Here is a 26,346-nt window from a genome sequence, read left to right as displayed (position 1 = left end):
GTGAATCCCTTCCCACACATGTAGCAGGTGAATGGCCTCTCATCACTGTGCCCATGCTGGTGTCTCAGCAGTTTGGATGACTGAGTGAATCACGTCCCACACAAAGAGCAGGTGACTGGCCTCTCCCCAGTGTGATTGTGCTTGTGTGCAGTGAGTTGAGACAACCACCTGAATCCAGTCCCGCAGTGAGAGCACCTGAATGGTCTCTCGTCAGTGTGAACACGTTGATGGCGCATCAGTTCCATGGAATCTTTATAGCACTTCCCACAGTCCGGACATTTAAAAAGTCTCTTCCTAGAATGAACTCGCTGGTGTATCAGCAGATAGGATGAACGAGTGAATCCCTTCCCACACTCAGAGCAGGTGAACTATTTTCCACAGTGTGAGTGCGCCAATGACCTTCCAGGTCAGACGGGGATTTGAATCCCACAATCCCCACATTTCCATGGTTTCATCCTGTTGTGACGGCATTTATGTTCTGACACGTCAGATGATTGGCTGAAGCCTCGTCCACACACAGAACACGTGTACGGTTTCTCCTCACTGTGAACGGTGCTTTTTCCTTCCATGTTCAAAATTCAATGATATTTAGGTTACGATAAATTGGGCGACTCCGTCAGATTCTGATGTGATGCTTGGTTTGAATTTCCCGACTGCAAATCCCCTCCTTCTAATACCCTGTGAAATTGATTTAAAACAGAAAAAAGGGAGTGAGAGAGAACCCACAAAAATACAAAGGCAGGTTGCGAAACTGAGCTGAATGAATGTGGTAATTTATGGGGCTGGCAGCAGGAAAAAGTGACCATGAAAACTGCTGGATTGTGGTTAAAAACCCAACTGGTTCACTAATGTCCTTCAGAAACATAGAAACAGGAGTAGGCCATTCAGCCCTTGGAGCCTGCTCCACCATTCAATATGATGATGGCTGTTCCTCTATCTCAATGCCATATTCCTGCTTTCTCTCTATACCCCCTGATGCCCCAAATATCCAAAAAAATAATCAATTTCTGCCTTGGCTATACTCAGTGACTCGGCCTCCACAGGCTTCTGTGGTAGAGAATTCCACATGTTGACCGCCTCCGAGTGAAGAAATTTTTCCTCATCTCAGGGAAGGGAACCTGCTACGTGGTCTATGCCCACTCAAGACTGTCCACAAATTTCAAAATTGTGCCTGAACACTGAGGTCTGGGTTATTTATATGCATCAGGAACAGCGCGGGCCCGAACACTGACTCCTGGGGAACTCCGCTCTTAACCTTCCTCCAGTCTGAAAAACATCCATTAACCATGACTCTCTGTTTCCTGTCACTCAGCCAATTTCGTATCCATGTTGCTGCTTTCCTTTTATCCCATGAGCTATAATCTTTGCTCACAAGTTTGTTGCATGGTACTTTATCTAATGCCATTTGGAAGTTCATGTAACACAACATTAACAGCATTACCCTGAACACTTTCTGTTACCTCATCAAAAATCTTAAGCAACTTAATTAAACATGATTTTCCCTTAACAAATAAATGCTGGCTTTCCTTAATTAACCCACATTTTCTCAAGTGACTATTAAATTTGTCCTGAATTACTATCTCTAGAAGCTTCCCCAGCACCGAGATTAAACTGACTGGTCTGTAGTTGCTGGGCTTCTCTTTACACCTTTTTTTGAACAAAGGTGTAACATTTGCAATTCTCCAGTCCCTGTGTCAGCAACTCTGAATCTCAGGAAGACTGGAAAATTATGGCTAGTGCTTCCACAATTTCCACTCTCATTTCCCCTCAGTATCCCTGGATGCATCTCATCCAGTCCTGGGGCTTTGTCAACTTTATCAGACAGACTATCCAATATCTCCTCCTTATCAGATTTAAACCCCACAAGGGTCTGAACTATCTCCTCTTTCACAATCACCTGTGCAGCATATTTTCCCTTGGTAAAGGCAGATGCAAAATATTCATTTAATACCTCATCCAAGCCCCCTGCCTCCATGCCTAAATCACCTCTTTGGTCTCTAATTGCCTCCACTCCTCCTTTTACCACTCTTTTACTATTTACATGCCCATGGAAAACTTCTTGATTTATTTCCATGTTTGCTCTGTCTCTTTTCATGCTCTCTTTGCTTTTCTTATTTGGTTTTCCAAATCCCTCCGAACCTTCTCTATTCAGCCTGGTTCTTGATTTTATTATCCAGCTGACATGTGTCATAAGCACACTTTTTCTCCTTTATCTCAATCTCTATCTCTTTTCTCATTGAGGGGGCTGTGGATTTATTTACCCTACCTTTCCCCTTCATGGGAATATATCTTTACTGTGTCAGAACTCTCTCTTCTTTAAAGGCAGTCCATTGCTCAGTTACAGTTTCACCTGCCAACCTTTGATTGGTTGGAGCAGAAGAGGTAGGAGCAGAAGTAGGCCATTCAATGAGGTCATGGCTGATCTGTTAATCCTCAACTTCACTTTCCTGCATAACCTTTGATTCCCTTACAGGTTAAAAATCTGTCTATCTCAGCCTTGAATATACTTAACTACCAAACCTCTACAACCCTCTGCAGTAACGAATTCCACAGATTCACTACCCTCTGAGAGAAGAAATTCTTCCTCATCCCTGTCTTAAATGGGCGACCCTTTACTCTGAGATTATGCCCCCTGGCCCCAGACTCTCCCATTCAGCATCTACCCTGTCAAGACCCCCTAAGAATCTTACATGTTTCAGTAAGGTCGCCTCTCACACTTTTAAACTCCAATGAGTACAGGCCCAGCCTACTCAACCTCTCCTTATAAGAAAATCCCTCCATACCCGGGATCAATCTCGAGAACCTTCTCTGGACTGCCTCCAATGCCAGCATATCTTTGCTGAGAGAAGGGGACCAAAACTGTTCACAGTATTCTAGGTGTGGTCCAACTAGTGCCTTGTATAGTTTTAGCAAGGCTTCCCTATTTTTAAACTCCATTCCCTTTGAAATTCCAACTTAGCTGAGTCAGATCCATTCTTACCCCATTAAAGTTGGCTTTCCCCCAGTTAATTATTCTTACCTTTACTTGAAATCTTTGCACACAGGTAGAACAGATAAGTTGTTTACCTTCCGCATTAAAAGTTTGATGATATTCAGGTCCTGACGAATTAAATGGCTCTGTCAGATCTTGATGTGATGTTTGGTTTGAGATTCCCGTCCGTCAATCCTCTGCCTCTAATACCCTGGAAAAGAAATTTCCAAAATCCATAACTGTCAGTCCAGGATAGACATTCAGAGGAAAAATACATTTCTCTTGGTTTGCGTTTGGTGTGTGTAAATCCTCCCCTTTTAACCCCCTGTAAAAAGGATTTCCAAAATCCATCCCTGTCAGTCCAGGATAGACATTCACAATATTCTCTCCTCCTGCTGACAAGGAAAGGGATGAACACACATGTGGGGGGCATTTTAGTGATAGTGACCACAACATGGTACAGTTTAAGCTTGTTTTGGACAAAGAAATAGACAAGTTGCAAAAAAAAATGCTTTGGATTGGGGGAGAGCAGATTTTCGTAAAATAAGGCAGGATCTGGCCAAGGTAGACTAGGAACAGCTACTTGTGGGGAAATCTACAGAAGAGCAGTAGGGGGCATTCAAAAAGGAAATGGGAAGGGTACAGGCTCAACATGTTCCCTCTAGGGTGATAGGAAGGGGTACCAAGCCGAGAGAACCATGGATAACCAGAGATATTCAGGATACGATGAGAAGGAAAAGAGAGGCTTTTAGCGGGTACAAGGAGAGCAAATCAGTGGAGGCATTAGTGGAATACAGAAAGTGCAGGGTGGAGCTTAATCACAGAGTGTAGAAGAGGCCTCGGCCCATCGAGTCTGAACCGACACATGAGAAACACCTGACCTACCTACCTAATCCCATTTACCAGCACTTGGCCCATAGCCTTGAATGTTATGATGTGCCAAGTGCTCATCCAGGTACTTTTTAAAGGATGTGAGGCAACACGCCTCCACCACCCTCCCAGGCAGTGCATTCCAGACCGTCACTCCGTCTCCACCCATAGATTTACCCCTTGGTCCCTAATGGGTCCTACTCTTTTCCTGGTTATCCTCTTCTTATTGATATACTTCTGGAATATCTTGGGATTTTCCCTGCTTTTCTAGCCAGAGCTTTCTCATACCCCCTGTTTGCTCTCTTAATTGCTTTGGGAGTATCTTGGGCTACAGGAAGATATAGACAGGATGATCAAATGGGCAGATAAGTGGCAGATGTAAATTAACCCTGAAAAGTGTGAGGTGATACACTTTGGAAGGAGTAATTTGACAAGGAAGTATTCAATGAACGGCATGACACTAGGAAGTTCTGAGGAACAAAGGGACCTTGGCATGTGTGTCCATAGATCTCTGAAGGCAGAGAGGCATGTTAGTAGGGTGGTAAAAAAGGCAAATGGGGCATTTGCCTTTTTCAATCGAGGCATAGATTACAAAAGTAGGGAGGTCATGTTGGAATTGTATAGAACCTTGGTGAGGCCACAGCTGGAGTACTGTGTGCAGTTCTGGTCGCCACATTATAGGAAGGATGTGATTGCACTGGAGGGGGTGCAGAGGAGATTCACCAGGATGTTGCCTGGGATAAAACATTTAAGTTATGAAGAGAGTTGGATAGACTTGGTTTGTTTTCATTGAAGCAGAGAAGACTGAGGGGCGACCCTGATCGAGGTGTACAAGATTATGAGGGGCATGGACAGGGTGGATAGGGAGCAGCTGTTCCCCTTAATTGAATGGTCAGTCACAAGGGGGCATAAGTTCAAGGTGAGGGGCAGGAGGTTTAGTGGGGATGTGAGGAAAAACTTTTTTACCCAGAGGGTGGTGATAGTCTAGAATGTGCTGCCTGGGAGGGTGGTGGAGGCAGGTTGCCTCACATCATTTAAAAGCTGGAAATCTCTTCTTGGCCTCCATCTATCACTGGCCCCCTATCGAGCTCTCCTGTCCCACCCCCTTCTACCAGCTTATATTTCACCTCATTTCTATAAATCTTAGTTCTGATGAAGGGTCAGACTGACTCAAAATGTCAACCGTATCCCTCTCCGCAGATGCTGTCAGACCTGCTGAGTTTTTCCAGGTATTTTTGTTTTTGTACTAGATTTCCAGCATCCGCAGTATTTTGCTTTTATCCTTTAAAAAGTACCTGGGTGAGCGCTTGGCACGTCATAACATTCAAGGCTATGGGCCGAGTGCTGGTAAATGGGATTAGGTAGGTAGGTCAGGTGTTTCTCACGTGTCGGTAAAGACTCGATGGGCCGAAGGGCCTCTTCTGCTCTGTGTGATTCTGACTCCAGCTGCACGTTTCCCACTGGAAAGATGGCGGCGGCGCATGCGCCCTGCTGCACATTGTCCCCTATACAAATGGCGGCTGTTTACTTGGGCCTCTCTCCGAAGGTAAAGCGGGCCCCACCTGCCGCCGCCTCGTTCGATGCAACCGCAGGACCGGTCGCTTCTTATTCACAGTTTCAGACCTCTACCGGCTGTTTATGAATATCCCCGCCATCTCCGCCGCTTCTATTCCTCCCCACTCACCGGCTCCCTCCACTCGCCTGTTCTCGATATTTCTCAGTCCTTCGCTCAGCTCTGGACTGCGCATGCTCTGGTTTGAGCTCACACTGCGCATGTTCCTGTCGCTGCCCGGTACTGCGCCTGCGCAAGGAGCTCCTCTAAATCCTGGCCGAGCCGGCGACGCCCACATCCCGTAAATGAATAAAAAGAATAGGGTCCATTCCGCCCCGCGGCGAATGCTGGGTAAAATGCTGCCATTGAACCGTGATTGTGTTCAACAGAAAATTATGTTTTGTGATCCAATGCTGATTGGAGCCACAGGGCCAAGGTATAAAATTATCATAAAAGAAAAATTCTGCCGATGCCGAAAACCTGAAACAAAAATAGAAAATGCTGGAAAAACTCAGCAGTTCTGACAGCATCTGTGGATAGAGAAACATACTTGATGTTTTGAGTCCGTATGACTCTTCTTCAGAGCTGAAGAAGAATCATACGAACTTGAAGCGTCAAGTCTGTTTCTCTCTCCACAGATGCTGTCAGACTTGCTGAGTTTTTCCAGCACTTCTGTGTTTGTGTTATACAAAATTATTAAGTCAATTGATACAGCAACCAAAGTGCTCTTGCTCTCCACCATAGTTCTGTCCCGGTATAATTAACAACATAACATACATCTATGGTTAGTTGTGAACTCACTGGACTCCCAGACGGCAGTTTGAACAAGTGACTTTTCTTCCCATACACAGAACATTCAAACTCTGTGTTGTCAGTCGAAATGTAGCAATTTTGGATCAAAGCCTCTGAAAGTTTAAAACTGAAGTGTTAACAGGTGGGCAAAATGTGTAAATCCCTTTGCACAAATGCAGTATCTGAATGGCCTCTCTCAGGTGTAACTGTTGCTGTGTCAGCAAATGGGGGTGACCGAGAGAATCACTTCTTCTGGAGAAGAGTTATATGGACTTGAAACATTAACTCGGTTTCTCTCTCCAAAAGTGCTGCCAGACCTGCTGAGTTTTTCTAGCATTTTATGTTATTATTTCAAATTTCCAGCATATGCAGTATGTGGTTTTTATATGAGTCTTTTCCACATTGAGCTGGTGAATGACTTTTGATGATTTTACCCATGAGTTTCCAGTTCAAACTGGGATCTCAAATCCTTTTGATAACCACAGAAACACAGAATTGTTATGGCACAGAGGAAGGCCCAACCTGCCTGTACTGGCTCTCCAAATGAGCATTATGACTCAGTGCCGCTCTATGCCTTTTCCCTGTCGCCTTGCACAATGTTTCTATTCAGATAATCGCCCATTACCCGCTTGAATGCCTCAATTGAGCCTGCCTCCACCACACTTCCAGGCATTACATTCCAGACTCGAACTACTCGCTGAGTGAAAAAGCTTTTTCTCACATCGCATTTGCTTCTTTTGTAAACCACCTTAAATCAATGCCCTCTTGTTCCCTATCCTTTTATGAGCAGGAACAGTTTATCCCTATCTAGTTTATCCAGCCCCCCTCATGATTTTGAACATCTCTATCAAATCTCCTTTTAGCCTTCTCCTCTCCAAGGAGAACAATCCCAACCTCTCCAATCTATATTCATAACTGAAGTTTCTCATCCCTGGAACCATTCTTGTAAACCTCTTCTTCACTCTCTCTCAAATGCATTCACATCCTTCCTAAACTGTGGCACTTGGAACTGTACACAATATTCCAGATGAGGTCTAACTAATGTCTTATATAAATTCAGCATAATCTCCTTGCTCTTGTACTCTATGCCCCTATTTAAAAAACCCAGCATACTGTATGCTTTATTAATGGCTATCTTCACCAGTCCTGCCACCTTTAGACCATAAGATCATAAGACATAGGAGCAGAAATTAGGCTATTCGGCCCATTGAGTCTGCTCCGCCATTCAATCATGGCTGATAAGTTTCTCAACCCCATTCTCCCACCTTCTCCCCATAATCTTTGATCCCCTTACCAATCAAGAACCTATCTATCTCGGTCTTAAATACACTCAATGACCTGGCCTCCACAGCCTTCTGTGGCAATGAATTCCAAAGATTCACCACTCTCTGGCTAAAGAAGTTTCTCCTCATCTCTGTTCTAAAAGGTCTTCCCTTTACTCTGCGGCTGTGCCCTCGGGTCCTAGTCTCTCCTATTAATGGAAACATCTTCCCCACGTCCACTCTATCCAAGCTTTTCAGTATTCTGTAAGTTTCAATCAGATTCCCCCTCATGCTTCTAAATCCCATCGAGTGTAGACCCAGAGTCCTCAAACATTCTTCATATGTTAAGCCTTTCATTCCTGGGATCATTCTCGTAAAACTCCTCTTGACCGTCTCCAGGGCCAGCACATCCTTCCTGAGATGTGGGACCTGAAATTGAACACAATATTCTAAATGTGATCTGACCAGAGCCTTATAAAGCCTTAGCAGCACATCCCTGTTTTTATATTCTAGTCCTCTCAAAATAAATGCCAACATTGCATTTGCCTTCCTAACTACCGACTGAACCTGCAAGTTAACCTTAAGAGAATTCTGGACTAGGACTCCCAAGTCCCCTTGCACTCCAGATTTCCGAATTCTCTCCCCATTTAGAAAATAGTCTACGCCTCTATTCTTCCTACCAAAGTGCATGACCTCACACTTCCCACATTTTATTCCATCTGCCACTTCTTTGCCCATTCTTCTAATCTGTCTAAATCCTTCTGCAGCCTCCCCGCCTCCTCAATACTACCTGTCCCTCCACCTATCTTTGTATCATCTGCAAACTTAGCCAGAATGCCCTCAGTTCCTTCATTTAGATCATTTATGTATAAAGTGAAAAGTTGTGGTCCTAACACTGACTCTTGCGGAATTCCACTAGTCACCAGCCGCCATCCTGAGAAGGACCTCCTTATCCCCACTCTCTGCCTCTTGCCAGACAGCGAATCTTCTATCCATGCTAGTACCTTGCCTCTAACACCATGGGCTCTTATCTTACTGAGCAGCCTCCTGTGTGGCGCCTTGTCAAAGGCCTTCTGGAAATCCAAGTAGATAACATCCATTGGCTCTCCTTTGTCTAACCCACTCGTTACCTCCTCAAAGAATTCTAACAGATTTGTCAGGCATGACCTCCCCTTGATGAAACCATGCTGACTTTGCCCTATTTTACCATGCACTTCCAAGTATTCTGAAATCTCAACCTTAATAATGGACTCTAAAATCTTATCAACGACTGAGGTCAGGCTAATTGGCCTGTAATTTCCCAGCTTTTGCCTCACTCCCTTCTTAAACAGGGGGGCTTACATTAGCAATTTTCCAGTCCTCTGGGACCCTCCCTGACTCCAGTGATTCCTGAAAGATCATCAAAAATGCCTCCACCATCTCTTCAGCCATCTCCTTCAGAACTCTGGGGTGTAATCCATTTGGTCCAGCTGATTTATCCACCTTCAGACCTTTCAGTTTTCCTAGCATCTTCTCCTTGATAATGGCCACCATACTCACTTCTGCCCCCTGACTCTCTTGAATTTTGGGGATGTTACTCGTGTCTTCCTCCATGAAGACTGATGCAAAGTACCTATTCAGTTCCTCCACCGTTTCTTTGTTCCCCATTATTACTTCTGCAGCATCATTTTCCAGCAGCCCAATGTCCACTTTTGCCACTCTCTTACCCTTTACACATCTGAAAAAAACTCTTGCAATCTTCTTTAATATTACTGGCTAGTTTACCCTCATATTTAATCTTCTCCCTCCTTATTTCTTTTCTCGTTGTCCTCTGTTGGTTTTTGTAGGCTTCCCAATCCCCTGGCTTCCCACTGCTCTTTGCCGCATTGTATGCTTTCTCTTTAGCTTTTATGCTGTCCCTGACTTGCCTTGTCAGCCATGGTTGCCTTGTCCTCCGTTTAGTATGCTTCTTCTTCCTAGGTATGAATTTTTGCTGTGTCTCCCAAATTACTTTAATGATCTATGCACATATGCATCCAAGCCCCTCTGCTCCTGCACCCCCTTAAGAATTGTACCCCTTATTTCACATTGTCTCTCCATGTTCTTCCTATCAAAATGCATCATCTCACACTTCTTCACATTGAATTTCATCTGCCATCTGTTTGCCTACTCCACCACCTTGTCCATGTCCTTTTGAAGATCTATACTCACAGTTTACAGCACTTCCAAGTTTAGTATCATCCACAAGCTTTGAAATTTTCCCCTGCGCACTAAGATCTAGATCATTAATAGCAAGGGTCTCAATACCAACCTCTGGGGAACTCCACTAGAAACCTTCCTCCAGCCAGAAAAATATCCATTGACCATTACTCTCTGTTTCCTATTACTCAGCCAATTCTGTATTCACGTTGCTATTGTCCCTTTTATTCCATCAGCTATAACATTTTTCATGTCTGTTATGCAGCACTGTATTGAATGCCTTTTGAAAGTCCATAAACACATCAAAAGTATTACCCTCATCAACCCTCTCTGATATCTCTTCAAAGAACTTCAGCAAGTTAGTTAAACACGATTTGAGGAACGTTTGAGGACTCTGGGTCTATACTCGATGGAGTTTAGAAGGGTGAGGGGGGATCTGATTGAAACTTACAGAATACTGAAAGGCCTGGATAGAGTGGACGTGGGGAAGATGTTTCCATTAGTAGGAGAGACTAGGACCCGAGGGCACAGCCGCAGAGTAAAGGGAAGACCTTTTAGAACAGAGATGAGGAGAAACTTCTTTAGCCAGAGAGTGGTGAATCTATGGAATAGATTGCCACAGAAGGCTGTGGAGGCCAGGTCATTGAATTTATTTAAAACCAAGATAGATAGGTTCTTGATTGGTAAGGGGATCAAAGGTTATAGGGAGAAGGCGGGAGAATGGGGTTGAGAAACTTATCAGCCATGATTGAATGGAGGAGCAGACTCGATGGGCCGAATAGCCTAATTTCTGCTCTTATGTTTTATGGTCTTATGGATTTCCCCTTTGGAAAAAAGCAAAATACTGCAGACGCTGGAATTCTGAAACAAAAACAAAAATTGCTGGAAAAACTCAGCAGGTCTGACAGCATCAGTGGAGAGGAAGACAGAGTTAATGTTCGAGTCCGTTACAGCCTCCCAGACTTAACATTGAGTTCAACAACTTCAGATCATGAACTGCCTCCTCCATCCTCACCCCTTTTTTCTAAGAATTATTATATATTTTTTATATATATTTTTTTCTTTTCCCACCTATTTCTATTATTATTTCAAAAAATTATTTCCATTCATTGCTTTATCCCCACCTTTTAGCCTATTTCGATTCCCTCCCCCCACTCCACCCCCACTAGGGCCATCCGTCACTTGCTCATCCTGCTTTTTATCCTTAATGTCACCATTAGCACATCCTTTAGCTAATATCACCACCATCAACACCCCTTTGACCTTTTGTTTATGACATCTTTGGCAATCTCTCCTTTGCCTCCACCTATCACTGGCCCTCGATCCAGCTCCACCTGTCCAACCCCCCATTAAACACCATATTTTTATTTTTCTTTAGTTCTGATGAAGAGTCATATGGACTTGAAACATTAACTCTATCTTCCTCTGCACAGATGCTGTCAGACCTGCTGAGTTTTTCCAGCAATTCTTGGTTTTGTTCCCCATTAGAAATCCTTGCTGGCTCTTCCTAATCAATAGAAGCTTCCCCACCAAAGAAGTTAAACTGACTGGTCTGTAAATGTTGGGCTTATCCTTACAACTTCTTTTGAACAAGGGCGTGATGTTTGCAATTCTCCAATCCTCTGGCACCTTCCGAGTCAAGGGAAGACTGAACGATTATGGCCGGTGCCCCTGCAATTTCTACTCTTATTTCCTTCAATATCCTTGGATGCATCTCATCCAGTCCCAGCGCCTTGTCAACTCTAAGTACCAACAGTTCAACCAACACTTCACCCTTGTCAATTTTGTACCCTTCCAGCGACAGAGGTTCTGTCTGGGTAGCATCTGCTTCCTTGGTAAAGACAGATGCAAAATATTCATTTAACACCACAGCTATGCCCCCGCCTCCATGTGTAATCCTTTCTTTTGGTCCCTAATCGACATTACTCCTCCTTTTACCATCCTTTTATGTGCCTATAGAAGACTTTGGCATTCCCCTTTATGTTGGCTACCAGCTTTTTTCTCATGATCCCTCTTTGCTTCTCTTATCTGCATTTTCACCTCCCCTCTGAACCTTCTGTAGTCTGACTAGTTCCCAATTGTATTTTCTACCTGACACCTGTCATCAGCACACTTTTTCTTCTTTATCTTAATTTCTATCTCATTTTTCATCCAGGAAGCTCTGGATTGCCCTACCTTTCCCTTTTGAGGCAATATACCTCGAACCATTTCTTCTTTGAAGGTAGCCCATTGTTCAGCTACATCTTCCCACCAACCTTTGGTTCCAGTCTATCCGGCCCAGTTCTGTTCTTGCTCCATTGAAGTCAGCCCTCCCCCAGTTAATTATTCTTACTCTGGATTGCACATTGTCCTTTTCTAGCATCATCCTAAACCTTATCATAGAATGATCACTGTCTGTTAAATGTTCCCCCACTGATACTTGATGTACTTAGCTCACATTGTTTCCAAGAACCAGGTCTGGCAGTGCCTCCTTTCTTTTGGACTGGACACATGCTGCTGTAGAAAATTCGCCTGAACACACCCTAGGAACTCATGCCCCTCTCTACCCTTTACACTGCCACTATCCTAGTCTATATTCAGGAAATTAAAGTTCGCCATTATAGCTAATGTTTGCAACTCTCTGCTATTTTCTTGCAGATTTGTTCCTCTACATCCTTCCTACTAGTTGGCGGTTTATAGATTACACTAAGCAATGTAATTGCACCCTTTTTGTTCCTTAACATTAGTCAAATTGATTCTGTCCTTGAACTCTCTGGACATCGTCTTTCTCCAGTAATGCAATGCTATCATTAATCAATACAGCCACCCCTCCTCCTTTTCTTCCTGCCCTATCTTTCCTGAACATGTTGTACCCAAGAATATTTAACACCCAGTCCTCCCCTTCCCTGAGCCAGGTCTCTGTCATCACCACAGCGTAATATTTCCACATGGCAATCTGCACCTGTAACTCAGCAATCTTATCTACTATACTCCGTACATTCACATACATGTAGTGTAACCCTGATTTTGAGTGCATTACTTTCTTCCTCACTCCGATTCCGCCTGTTTCCTTACTATTTGCTATTCTCACGTTATCTGTCTCTCCCAGTATTTTTTACACCTTATTATTACTCTCTAATATTCTCTCCTGGTTCCCACACCCCTGCTGAATTAGTTGGAAGCCTCCCCCATCCCTCACAACAAGACTAGCAAACACACATCAAGGAGCTAAGTCCTGGCTCTGTTCAGGTGCAACCCTTCCGGCTTGTTCAGGTGCCATCTTCCCTCAGAGCCAGTCCCAGGTATCTGAAGCCCTCTCTCCTGCAACATCTTTCCAGCCACGCATTAATCTGTCTTAACCTCCTATTTTTATACTCACTTACACATTGCACTGGAAGTAATATGGAGAATAATACATTTGAGGTCCTGCTTGCTAATTTTCTACCTATTCTAAATTCTGTCTGCAGGACAACATCCCTCTTCCTACTTAAGTCATTGGTACCAACATGGAGCATGACCTCTGTTTGTTCACCCTCCCCCAAAAGAATATCCTGCACCCACTCGGTGACATCCTTGACCCAGACACCAGGAAGGTAACATACCATCCTGGAGTCATGTCTATGGCTGCAGGAACACCTCCCTGCTCCCTTAACTAATGAATCCCCTATCACTATGCTCCTCCTTCCTTCTTCCTCCAACTTCTCTTGTAGCTGGTATATGGAGAAGATCATGTCTACTGTAGATCTACCAGCACAGAAACATCATTGAGCTTCTCCATAGACTCGGTCTGCAAAAAGGTTAAGTCTTTAAAACATGACCCTAGTGAAGGTCTTTCTAGTGATGCTAAGGAGTGAGATGGCCCTGTAGTCACAATCTCTTCTGTCACCTTTTGTTTTTGGTTATTGTGATGATTTTTGTGTCACGCATGTGGAATGGTTCCTACTCCCAACAGAAAAGTGGATGCTAACAATAGATGGGACTTTCCGTGCTTGAGCAGTTCAGCTGGAATTCCATTAAGCCGGGTAACTTTCTGTTTGCTGAACAATCAATGGCCTTTTCAAGCTCAAGTCATGAGGGTTCCTTGTCCAACTAACCATAACAGGAAGTTACTGGAGAGTCAAACAGAGACTGGGAGATGTCCATCTCATGGGTGTACAGATCACAGTAATGTACAACCCAGTGGGATATCTGATTACTTCTGTTGGTGAGCACTTCACCATGTGATTTCAGAGGGGGACAACTTTGGTGATGTCGGACCAAGTGCCCTGTTTATTCAATCACACATAGCACATAGATTGACGACATCGCAGGCTGGTTGAATTTCTTGACACAGGTCAATCCAGTGTTTATTTGCTGTTATGACCAATCCAGTTGGTAAAGCAGAGTTATTTAAAAATCCCAGAGGAAAACTTTAAACAACTGTCATAACCTATAATTTTAAGTGTTATGTTTGAGGTGGGGCCTTAAATTCAGGAATCAGACCATCAGTTCTCGAGGTTTTACATTAAACTAATTGAAACATTTATTAATTTACACAGGTTAAAACATATACACATGGCTACAAATTACTACTGTTATAGTTTTTAACAAATTCCCAAACTAATCTCCATTAAGACAACAGCAACCCATAGACTTAACCAAACACCACAGGTAAAGTATTTTCACCTCACAAATTCAAAATGAGGTTTTCACTTTGGAGCCAGTTGGAGGCTTGCAGCTGCCTTTTGACCTTACATTGCCTCTGCCTGCACACCCAAAAACTACTCAAGTTATACCTACCAGCCCCATTGAATGTTAATTCTCATTGTATCAACAACCTCTTTGAACTTCACCCCTTTCATTATACCAATTTTATGAGTAATATGAACATATTGTTTGGTAGCTGCTAAAAAAGTGTCAATTTTCACACCACTTCTTGAATGCTCTATTCAAAAAATGCAAATGCATGCTCTCTCTCTTGCGTAACAAAACTAGTACATTTCAAAGCACCCAGACTAGCTTTTATCCAATTAAGACATATCCACAGACTAAACCTCTATTTTAAAAGAAAAATATTTTCCAAAATATTATAGACACTAATAGCCTCATGACATTGAACAGTATCTTCTGTCTTTTACACAACTGTCTTGGCTACATTCAAGTTACAGAGGGTTTTAGCTGTTGGGACTATGTTGTGCATCAGGTAGGCTTTGCTTTTTACTTCAATGACAGTTATCATGTCTGCTGATTAGTTCTCAAACCAGTCTTTGTTGTGGGTTCCACCTTTACCAAATGTTGCTGCTGCTGTGTCAGAAATGATTGAAATCAGCGACTTCCAAACTTCATCAATATCAATATTGATCGATTAAGCTTTTATTGATGTGCCCTGTAAAATATTTTACTATTTTGATTCTTCTTTGATAATTTAATTTCATAACGGAGGTATCACTGTGAAGAATGTGGAAGTCAGTAAGAATTGTCAGCAAAGACTAATCAACAGTTTCTAATTGGAGATGTTAATCAGTCAAACCTTTCAGACACTGAATTGTAGATTTTTCACCAAAGACCAATTTAGGATTGAAATGAAAGTTCATTATTTTATTGTAAACGAGTTCCGGTTGAGAGAGGAAAGATCACAGATGGGGCTTTTAAAAAGGGACAGCCACGAAAATCAGTGACATCTCGAGAATGTTAAACTCCAGCCAATTATAGGGGTTGTTAACATAAGCAGGAACAAACCTGATACAGAAACATAGAAAATAGGAGCACGAGTAGGTCATTCGGCCCTCGAACCTGCTCTGCCATTCAATATGATCATGGCTGATCCTCTATCTCAACGCCATCCTTCCAATATCTCGGCATTCCCCTTGATACCTTTAGTCCAGGAATCTATCTATTTCCTTCTTTAATATATTCTATGACTCGGCCTCCACAACCTTCTGTGGTGGAGAATTCCACAGGTTCGCCCACGCACTGAGTGAAGGAGTTTCTCCTCATCTCAGTCCTAAATGTTCTACCCAGTATCCTGAGACGGATCCCTTGTTATTGACACCCCCAATGCCGCTCCTCCCACCCCCAGTAAGAGGAAACATCATCCCTGCATCCAGTCTGCCCAGCCCTGTCAGAATTTTATGTTTCAAATAGATCCACTTGCATTCTTTTAAACTCCAGTGAATACAGGACTAGTCAGCCCAATGTCTCCTCATACGACAATCCTGCAATCCCAAGAATCAGTCTGGTGAACTTTCACTGCACTCCCTCTATGGTAAGTATATCCTTTCTTAGGTAAGGAGACCAAAACTGCACACAATATTCCACAATAGTATCAATCCTGGATGTGATTAACAGCAGCAATAACAACAGAATCCAACCCCTGCAGTCACTGATGAATTTGCTGGTGTCTCAGCAGGCTGGAGGACCTTGTGAAAGCTTTCCCACATAAGGAGCAGGTGAAAGGTCTCTCTCCAGTGTGAGTGCGTTGGTGAGTCAGAAGGTTGGATGACTGCCTGAAACTCTTTCCACAGGTAGTGCAGCTGAACGGACTCTCCTCAGTGTGAATTCGGTGGTGTGACTGGAGGGTGAATAACCGAGCGAATCCCTTCCCACACAGGGAGCAGGTGAAAGGTCTCTCCCCAGTGTGAAGTCGCTGGTGTCTCACCAGATCAAATGACTGAGAAAACTTCTTCCCACACACGGAGCAGGTGAACGGTCTCTCCCCAGTGTGAGTGCGTTGGTGTGCAGTGAGGGTGGACGACTGCCCGAAACTCTTTCCGCAGTGAGTGCAGCTGAATGGCTTCTCCTCAGTGTGAACTCGCTGGTGTGTCCAAAGGCCGGACGACCGAGTGAATCCCTCTCCACACACAGAGCAGGTGAATGGCTTCTCCCCAGTGTGAATTCGCTGGTGTGTTGCGAGGGTGGATGAACTGTTGAACCTCTTCCCACAGTAAGTGCAGCTGAAGGGCCTCTCCTCAGTGTGAATTCTCTGGTGTAACATCAGGTAGGTTGTCTTAGTAAATCCCTTCCCACACACGGAACAGCTGAATGGCTTCTCCCCAGTGTGAATGCGTCGATGGATTTCCAGCCGGGATGATGAAGTGAATCTTTTTCCACAGTCCGCACATTTCCACGGTTTCTCCATGGTGTGGCTGTCCTTGTGTCTCTCCAGGTTGGACAATAAGTTGAAGACTCACCCACACACAGAACACATGTATGGTTTCTCCCCGATGTGAATGGTGTGATAGCTCTTTCCACAGTCAGTTCACTGGAACACTCTCACTCGGGTGTGTGTGTCTCTGTGCTTTTCCAGTCACACTGATATTTGAAATCTTTTCCACAGACTGAAGAGACAAACATTACTCCTTCCTCATTCAAAGGTTCATGATATTCAGGTCCAAAATAATCAAGTGACTCAAACCAAAATGCTTGTTTAGATTTATAAATCCTTCCCTTCTAATACCTGCAAAAAGAGTTTACAAAATTAATCGTTGTAAGTGTAAGCAGGGTGTGGAAATTCAGAGTAGACAATCCCAGTATTTTAAAATATTCTTTCTCGTGATGTTGGCATCACTGGGAAGGCCAGAATTTGCTGCCCATCCCTGATTACCCTTGAACTGAGTAGCTTACTAGGCCATTTTGGAGGGCATTTAAGAGTCAATCACATGTAGATCAGAGCAGGCAGATTTCCTAAAGGACATTACTGAACCAAATGGGTTTTTACAACTCTCAAAGACAGGTTCATGGTCATCATCACTGAGACGAGCTTATAATTCCAGGTTTATTAATTGAATACAAATTCCACCAGCTGACATGAGGGGATTTGAACCTACATCCCCAGAGCATTACCCTGGGCCTTTGGATTACTAGTCCAGTGACATTACCACTGCACCTTCGCTTCCCCTTGATGGAACATATTTTCCTCTTGTTCCGCCAAACTGTAAATCCACGTCCCACACACACTTGCATCTCCATGGACTAAAATCTGAACCCATCACACCATCTCCACCATTTCTTACCTCAACTCCCAGTTTTTTTTTTCTCTCCCTGCAATCTGGCTGCATTCAGTTCTCCAGCCACACTGTGCAGGTGAATAAAATCAATCATTTTCTCTCCTGGTCACTGGGACCCTGAAGCCCTGCCCACTCTCTGTTGCTTCAATCAAGATGGCCGCACATAAAGGAAAAAGACCCCGAGCTGCAAACGCGGGACCTGCAGGTTCTTATTGGGGGTTTGGGGCCTCCAGCGAGTGTTTCTGAATCCTACCCGCCCACCTCCCAGGGTTTCCTTCCTTCCCACAGATCAGATTTGAGCCCAAAGTGTAACCTCTTATTTATTGTCTCCCCTCCCCCATCCTCTGATGTGAACCATCCTCCACTCGCTGACCCAGGATGGCGGCCGTTAACCTGGGCCTGTTCCCGGGAGGGAGAAGCCCCGCAGCTGCAAACCAGGAGCTGACAATTATTCCTCAGGGTTTGCAGATCCACAAAGTGTTTCCAAATCCTCCCCGTCCAGCCGCCGGCTCCATCGCTCCCTCCCCCCGGGCCTGTCACCGCGGGGTAAACACGGGGCCTGGGGCCTACCCCAGAAGTTGATCCAGTTCCCAGTCCAGCCGCGGTTTCCATTCCTAACCTGTGCTCACAATCTCCTCCCGCCTCCCGAACCGTCCGCTCCTCCTCTCTCCGTCACCATGACTGACACTGAGCATGCTCAGAGCGCACACCCACACTGCACCTGCGCACTGGACTCCAATAGTCATTGATAGGGGACCTTCGGAGTGTTATGGGTAAAGCAGACGCCATTGATGGCTTGAATTGCCGGCGAAAAACGTAATGTTCTGGCATCCCAGTTGAGATCGATGCCAGGGGGCAATACATAAAATTGGCACTTACATTATTTAGAAACCGAATGCCTGTACCCTCCTCCTTGATGCAATCTGTTCAATTCACCCCCCCCCCCCCCCCCCCACAATTTCAGATTGGAAAAAGGTGGTGATCCACAAGGATCAATGCTAAGGCCATTGTTATTCATATTTTACACCAATGACCTGGACTTGGGAATAATGTCAAAATTTGCAGCTGATACCAAACAATGTTTCTAACACTGAGGAAGAATGCAACATCATACAAGAAAGCATTTGAAAAGTTAGATGGCAAATTAAATTGAACAACTATAAGATGCAACGATATGCTTTGAGAGAAAAAATACAAAGAATACCTGGACCTTAGAGAATAAGAAAGTGAATGTAATAGAGGAGCAAAGCAATCTCTGGATACAGGTGAATAAATAATGAAGAACATCACTGCAAGTCAACAAATCAAGTAAAAATGCTCACAACGGACTGAGATTTATTTCTAGGGTTACAAAATTCATAAATAATGAAATTATGTTCAATTTGTTTAGGATGCTGCACACAGTTATTGTCCTATACAATTAAAGAGTCAATGAAGCATTGGAGCTTGCAGAAAAAAGGATTATTAAGACTGATATCTGAACTAAGAGATTACAGTTATTGAAAACGTTATCAGGTTAGGTTTTTGATCCTCTGAAAAGTGACGAGAGGTGATCTAACACAAGTTTCTTTAAATTATGAGGGTAGAAGTGGAACTAATGTTTCCACTTATGGATGAATTAAAATCTAGGTCTGTAAGAACAAAATGGTCCTTAATAAATCCAATAGGGAAATAAGGAGAAATTTCTTTACTTAGAGAGTGGTTACTCAGGTTAGTGTTTAGTGAAATTCACTACCACAGGAAGCTGTTGAGGTGAATATCTTATATGGTTTCAAATGGAAACTAGATCAGTACATGAGTACCTTTTCAAGGTGGGGAGATCTGTAAGAAGTCTTCAGAAATTTATTGAATATTATAGGAATAGATCTCTCTCTCTCTTATGAAGAAAGCTTCCTGGGTTGACAAACACAGGACAGTGTAGGCCATTATCTCTGCCAAAGACATGCCTCTAGCACAGACCCTGAAACAAGACAAACTTGATAGGTTGGGAATTTCTCATGCCCCACAGAAAAACTAACTGACTGAGTAAAGGTTAAACAGAATGTCCTAGCACGTGATGAGCCACAAAATGGGAAGATGGTGGTATTGCCACTGGACTGGTAATTCAGAAACCCAGGATAATGCTCTGGGGAAAAGGGTTCGTATTCCACTGTGGCAGATGGTGGAATTTAAATTCAATAAAATTCTGGAATTAAAAGTCTAATGATGACCATGGAATTATTGTCATAAAAACCCATCATTAATGCCCTTTAGGGAAGGAAATCTGCTGTCCTTATCTGGTTTAGCCTACATGTGACTCCAGACCCACAGCAATGTGGTTGAGTCTTAAATGCCTTCTGAACAAGGGCATTTAGGGATGTGCAATAAATGGTGACCGAGCCAGCAACGTCCACGTCAGCGGATAGAAAAAAAATGAATTCATGAACTTCCAAAGGAAACAAGGGATTTCCTTGAATATCTGTCCCTTGTGAGTGGAAAATTCAATAAACGATTGTCATTAAGATCCCCAAAATAAGGTATATGAATGGCCTGGACTTGGGCTTTTGAAAATCATTTCATCCAAGAAAGAGCTTCTCAAAGATCCAGGTCCATGTAGGCTTTGGCAGAACACATTGGCTCAAGGAGACTGAGACTGAGAAATGGATAAACTGCCATCTCTAGCCACAGAGATCAGCTTCGTGCATCTGTTTGTCCATTCCGAGTAGTAATTCCGAAAAGATTGGCATCTCCAGCCACAGAGATCAGCATCCCCCAATCCGGGACCAGTAAACCATTCCGAGGAGACTTCCACCTCCAGCCATGGAGATCAGCATCCCCCTGATCCAGGACCAGTAAACCATTCCGAGGAGACTGCCACGTCCAGCCACGGAGATCAGGATCCCCTGCTTTTCGCCATCCATTTGTCCATTCAGGGACCAGTAAACTATTCTCACCTGTTATGGATCATGTGTTTTCTAATGATTTAACTGATGTATCATATCTAAACTGTTGCTTCTTAATAAAATGCATTAAATCACCTATGCCTTCGACCCCCTTTTCAGATAATTTGTGAATCCTGAACTAAAATCTTACACTTGTCCATGAGAGTAGCTGAAGGTATGAGAACTGAAATAATCTAGAGTAATGATGAGGTGTTAGTTGTGGCTCAGTTGTTGCATTTTTATCTCTGAGTCAGGAGGCTGAGTTCAAATCCATATCCAGAAATATGAGCATAAATTCCAGGTTGATATTTTGATGCAGTACTGAGGGAGCACTGCATTCTCAGGCGTCCCATATTCCAGATGAGACCTTCAACTACGGCCCCATCTGCCCTCTCAGTTGGTGTAAAAGCTCCCATGATGTTATTCGAAAGAGCAGGGGAGTTCCCCCTGGTGTACTGCTTCATATTTATCCCTCAACAAATATCACTGAACAGATTACCTGGTCAAAGTCACAGTTCTACTGATGGGATCTTGCTGTGCACAATTTCACGACTGCATTTTGTAAATTACAGCAGTGACAACACTTCAAAGGAACTTAATTGGCTGCATAGCACTTTGGGTCATACTGAAGTTTTGAAAGGCGCTATATAAATACAAGTCTTCCATTAACAAAGTATAAAAGACCCGAAAATGGAACATACAAACATATGAAATAGGAGCAGAAGTAGGCCATTCACCCCCTCAAGCCTGCACCATCAGTAAGATCATGGCTGATCTGTTTGTGTTTTGAGTTCTACATTCCTATCTACCCCCAATAATCTTTGATTCCCTTGTGTAACAAGAATCTAACCACCGCCACTTTAAAAATATTCAGTGACCCCACCTCCACCTCCTCTGAGGTAGAGTTCCAAAGTTGCACAACTCTCAGAATAAAAATTTCTCCTCACCTTTGCCCTATAAGGGTGATTACTAATTTTAAAGCAGTGTCACCTAGTTCTGGACTCACCCACAAGAGGAAATATCCTTTGCACATGCACCTTGTCAAGATGATTCAGGGTATTATATACTTCAATCAAGTCGCCCCTCACTCTTCTAAACTCCAGTGGAAACAAGCCCAGTTTGTCCAATGTTTCCTCATAAGACAACCCACTCATTCCAGGTACCAATCATGTAAACCTGCTCTGAACCACCTCCAATGCATTTACATTTAAATAAGGAGACCAAAACTGCAGACAATATTCGAAAGGCGGTCTCACCAATGGCCTGTATAACTGAAGCATAACATCCCTATTTTTAACTTCAATTCTTCTCGTAATAATGTTAGCATTGCATTAGCCATCTTGAATACTTGCTGTACTTGCATACTAGCTTTTTGTGATTCATGCACCAGAACACCTAGATCCCTCTGCAGCTCGGAATCCTGCAGCTATTCTCTGTTTAAGTAATACTCTGCTTTTTTATTCTTCATGCCAAGGTGAACAACTTCACAATTTCCCACATTATATTCCATCTGCCAGACTTTTGCCTACTCACTCAATTTATCTACATTCGTCAGCAAACTCCTTTTCTCTTCTTCACAACATACTTTCCTACCCATCTTTATGTCACCTGCAAATTTAGTTATCGTACCTTTGCTCCCTCATCTAAGTCATTCATGTAAATTGTAAAATGTTGAGACACCCTGCAGGACCTCACTAGTCACATCATTTCAATCAGACAAAGGCCCATTTATGCATACTCTCTGTTTTCTGCTAGTCAGCCAATCTTCTATCTACGCTATGTTATCCCCACACCATGAGTTTTATCAGTAACAGGAGATCAATCAGTCTCCTCTTATCTGAGAGAAATCAAGGACTTGCACACTGTGTGTTAGACACAAAGCTGATTTATTTAACCTAAATCCAGAATATTAAGCCTCAGCCCAGTTACAGGGATTATTAACATTAACTGAAACAAACTCCAACTGTCAGAATGAAAATGGTTCAGTCCTGGAGGTGATTAACACAGCAAGAACAGCAGAATCCAATGCCTGCAGTCACTTTTGAATGCACTGGTGTGTGTGCAGGGTGAACAAACAAGAGAATCCCTTCCCACACATGGAGCAAATGAACAGCCTCGCTCCAGTGTGAGTGCACTGGTGTGTCAGCTGGAGGAAAGGCTGAGTAAATCACTTCTCACACACACAGCAGGTGAATGGTCTCTCCCCATTGTAAACTCACTAGTGATCTAACAGACTGCATTACTGAGTGAATGCCATCCTACACACAGGACAGGTGTACGGTCTCTCCCCTGTGTGAACTCGCTGGTGCATCAGCAGATTTTGTTTTCTTTTAAAGCTCTTCTGACAGTCGGAACATTTAAAGGGTCTCATGACAGAGTGGACACATTGGTGTGAAATGAAGTTGACTAGTCGAATGAATCTTCTCCCACACACAGAGCGGGTGAGTGGTTTCTCCCTATGGTGACTGTGCAGATGAATTTCCAGCACAGACATGGATCTGAATAACTTCCCACTGTCCCCATATTTCAACGGTTTCTCCACAGCGCAGGTGTCCATATGTCACTCCAGGCTGGATGATCAGTTGAAACCTCGTTCACACACAGAACGCATGTACAGTTTCTTCCCGCTGTGAACACTGATGTTTTTTCAGGCTGTGTAATGGGTTAAAGCTCTTTCCACAGTCAGTACACTGGAACTCTCTCACTTGGGTGTGTATGTCCCAGTGCTTTTCTAGTTACAATGATGTTTGAAATCTTTTCCTACAGACAGAACAGACAAACATTTCTTCTTCCACTTTTAAAGGCTGATGATATATGGGTCCTGATGAATTGAGTGACTCTGTCAGATCGGCAGACAGTAATTCAGGTACTTTCTTCTAATAAAATCATCTGTTGCTCGTCGGTGACTACCTCCCAGTACTAGATTGGATTAGTTTGTTAACAGGTTAGCAACATCAAAATGGCTTATTTTCTGTTCACATGTCAGAATAAAATGGTGTCTTGACCATGTTAGTCCTTTGCAGGTCACATGTATTCAACTCAAATAAAATATAAAATCTAAGCCAGGTTACAAACATACATGAGGGGGAAAGGAGTAGAATGATATGCTGATGGGGGCAGATGAAGAGGGGTGGGTAGACACTCATGAGGAACATAAATACTGACACAGACCAATTGAGCCCACTGATCTGGCCCTGTGCTGTGGAACAGAGACAAATGTATTTATTTTAGATCTACCTGTAATGGTAGGAAAAACACTATTTACTATCCAGGATAATAAAATAAATCTACTTCTTCAGTTTTTGCAGACCATTTCAGTGGAAATGTGCACTTCCAGGCTCAAAGAGCCCCAGCAGCCCACTGGAAGCAAAGGCAGTCTAGCAGGATTAAACCCTCTGACTCTCCCACTTCACCAAGTGTCAGAATGAACATGGCTAAGTCCTGAATTTGATCAGCAGCAATAATAGCAGGATCCAAGACTTGAAATCAGTTGTGAACTCGTTGGTGTGTCAGCAGGTTGGATGACTGAGTGAATCCCTTCCCACACTCAGAGCAGGTGAATGGCCTTTCTCCAGTGTGAACTCGTTGGTGTGTCAGCAGGTTGGATGACTGAGTGAATCCCTTCCCACACTCGGAGCAGGTGAATGGCCTTTCTCCAGTGTGAACTCGTTGATGTGTCAGTAGGTTGGATGACTGAGTGAATCCCTTCCCACAATCAGAGCAGGTGAATGGCATCTCCTTGGTGTGAACTCGCTGGTGTGTCCGCAGGCTGGATGATTGCGTGAATCCCTTCCCACATTCAGAGCAGGTGAATGGCCTTTCCCCGGAGTGAACTAGTTGGTGATTCCACAGGTCGGATGACTGGAGAAAACCCTTCCCACACTCAGAGCAGGTGAATGGCCTCTCCCTGGTGTGAACTCGCTGGTGTGTCAGCAAGTTGGATGACTGAGTGAATCCCTTCCCACATTCAGAGCAGGTGAACGGCCTCTCCCTGGTGTGAACTCGCTGGTGTGTCCGCAGATCAGATGACTGGAGAAAACCCTTCCCGCACTCAGAGCAGGTGAATGGCCTCTCCCCCGTGTGACCACGCCGATGAACTTTCAGTGCAGATGGGGATCTGAATCCTTTCCCACACACAGAGCACATGAATGGCCTCTCCCCAGTGTGAATGCGTCGATGGGTTTCCAATGCAGGCAGGGCCCGGAATCCCTTTCCACAATCCCAACATTTCCACTGTTTCTCCATGGTACTGGTTTCCATCTGTCTTTCCAGGTTTGACGATCAGTTGAAGCCTTGTCCACACACACAGAACACGTGTACTGCCTCTCCCCGCTATGAATGGTGTGATGCACTGGAACACATTCACTAGGGTCTCTGCGTCTCAGTGGTTTTCCAGGCACACTGATGTTTAAAATCTTTTGAAGCAGGCAAAGCAGACAAAAAATTATTCTTTTATATTCAAAGGCCAATAATATTCAGGTCCCAATGAATCAGGTGACTGTCAGATTCTTACATGACGTTTGTTTTGATAATCTGTCTGCAAATCCACTTCTTCTAATGTCCTGCAAAAAGAGTTTACAAACTTCATCACTATCAGTACAGGATAGAAATTCGAAATAGGCAATTCTATTTTCTTTGGATCATTCTTTCCTCTCTTGTTTCCTAAAAGCTGTAAATCTCCATCGCACTCACTCTCCCTCCATTCTCACTCCACTATACCTAATATACACCTTTCCGATTCTCCTGAAGGTGCAAATTCATGCTGATCGTCAGGTCCATGCTTACCAGTTCTATATATCTATTGGACAAAAATTCATGTAATATAGAGTGTTGTATTACATGATACATGGGTAATGTGATGAAGAACTTTATTTAGGAAATGAGTGGCCATGACCTGGAACTCTCCACTTACGAGGGTGGTGGAAGAAGAGACAATCAATGAGTTTAAAATGAAATGGGATGGGCACTTGAAGGAAATAAACTTGCAGGGGACTGGGGATATAGTGGGGGAATGGGACTGACTGACTGAATTGCTCGACAGGCAATTGTCATGGACTCAAGTTGCCAAAATGGATTCCTTCTGTGCTGTAATGACACTATGACTGGAGATATACAAAGTAGCTACAGTACTATATTACAAGACTAGAAATAATGATAAATGTATTTTATTACAGAAACATTAAAATATATGTAATATATAGCATATGACAACACTAAACATATCTCAGTCTTATATTACTTTGCTGTCCTCTAAAATGCCATCCATCTCCTGGGGAAACCACTTCTTTAATTAGAAACATTAGGAAAGAGGCCTTCCTTTTAGCCAGACAAATAAATGTGTCGAGCTGAAGCAGCAAAGGATTTCAATGTTTTCAATAGAGAGAGAGAGACCTGGGCCAACCTTTCCAGAGTCTGTACCCTCCCTGGATTCACATATTTTCTCTTCAGCTCCTGCAAGTCAACAATTTAAACCATAATTAGAAAATAAATGGAAAGGGGGATAAAAGAAAGTGTTTTACTCACAGAAGTGGGACAGAGGAAGAAGTGTTGGTGTGTATGAAGCAAAATCTTCATTCAGAGCTTGTTAATCTGCTCATTACAGTTTTGCTGGGCAGTAATGAACATGTTCACAAACTCATTGTCCAACACCCACATTCAGACAATGGGGGAAGCTCCGTGCAGCCATTGGCACAAAGCCCAATTCAGGTCCACCAGCTCTTCCCATTGGTCAATTCAGGTCCGACCACAATGAGGGAGCGTAACCCGTGCCCACGTGGGGGCGGGCGAGACTTTGACCTCTAGACGCGCTAAGCTATTGTCCAATCCGCAGTATTTT

The 26,346-nt window shown here is 43.6% G+C and overlaps 2 protein-coding genes and 1 long non-coding RNA gene across 5 annotated transcripts; all 3 read right to left on the bottom strand.

Moving 5' to 3' along the window:
* Window positions 1-457: 457 nt before the first annotated feature.
* Window positions 458-5,587, bottom strand: LOC121270485. Its single transcript, XR_005941555.1, has 3 exons — window positions 5,526-5,587; window positions 3,067-3,182; window positions 458-678 (listed from the first exon to the last, which is right to left on the bottom strand). It is a non-coding gene; the product is annotated as an uncharacterized LOC121270485 (long non-coding RNA).
* A 10,286-nt stretch (window positions 5,588-15,873) lies between these two features.
* On the bottom strand, window positions 15,874-18,279 carry LOC121270478 (zinc finger protein 391-like). Of its 3 annotated transcripts, none has more exons than XM_041175802.1 (2): window positions 18,209-18,279; window positions 15,874-17,039 (listed from the first exon to the last, which is right to left on the bottom strand). In XM_041175802.1, the coding sequence occupies exon 2, from the start codon at window positions 16,719-16,721 to the stop codon at window positions 15,963-15,965; it is 759 nt and encodes a 252-aa protein (XP_041031736.1). In that variant the 5' UTR covers window positions 16,722-17,039; window positions 18,209-18,279; the 3' UTR covers window positions 15,874-15,962. The 3 variants fall into 3 exon arrangements, with proteins under 3 accessions (XP_041031736.1, XP_041031735.1, XP_041031737.1); XM_041175801.1 differs by having other exon boundaries at window positions 17,596-18,252; XM_041175803.1 differs by having other exon boundaries at window positions 18,160-18,247.
* A 3,087-nt stretch (window positions 18,280-21,366) lies between these two features.
* LOC121270477 (gastrula zinc finger protein XlCGF7.1-like) lies at window positions 21,367-26,280 on the bottom strand. Its single transcript, XM_041175800.1, has 2 exons — window positions 26,034-26,280; window positions 21,367-25,072 (listed from the first exon to the last, which is right to left on the bottom strand). Exon 2 carries the CDS (start codon window positions 24,768-24,770, stop codon window positions 23,997-23,999), a length of 774 nt encoding a protein of 257 aa, XP_041031734.1. The 5' UTR covers window positions 24,771-25,072; window positions 26,034-26,280; the 3' UTR covers window positions 21,367-23,996.
* Window positions 26,281-26,346: the final 66 nt, after the last annotated feature.

This window comes from Carcharodon carcharias, chromosome 27 (genome assembly GCF_017639515.1).
Source record: "Carcharodon carcharias isolate sCarCar2 chromosome 27, sCarCar2.pri, whole genome shotgun sequence".
Taxonomy (NCBI): Eukaryota; Metazoa; Chordata; class Chondrichthyes; order Lamniformes; family Lamnidae; genus Carcharodon; species Carcharodon carcharias.
The sequence above is the reverse complement of the archived record's forward strand: the minus strand, read 5'-3'. Positions and strand labels throughout refer to the sequence as shown.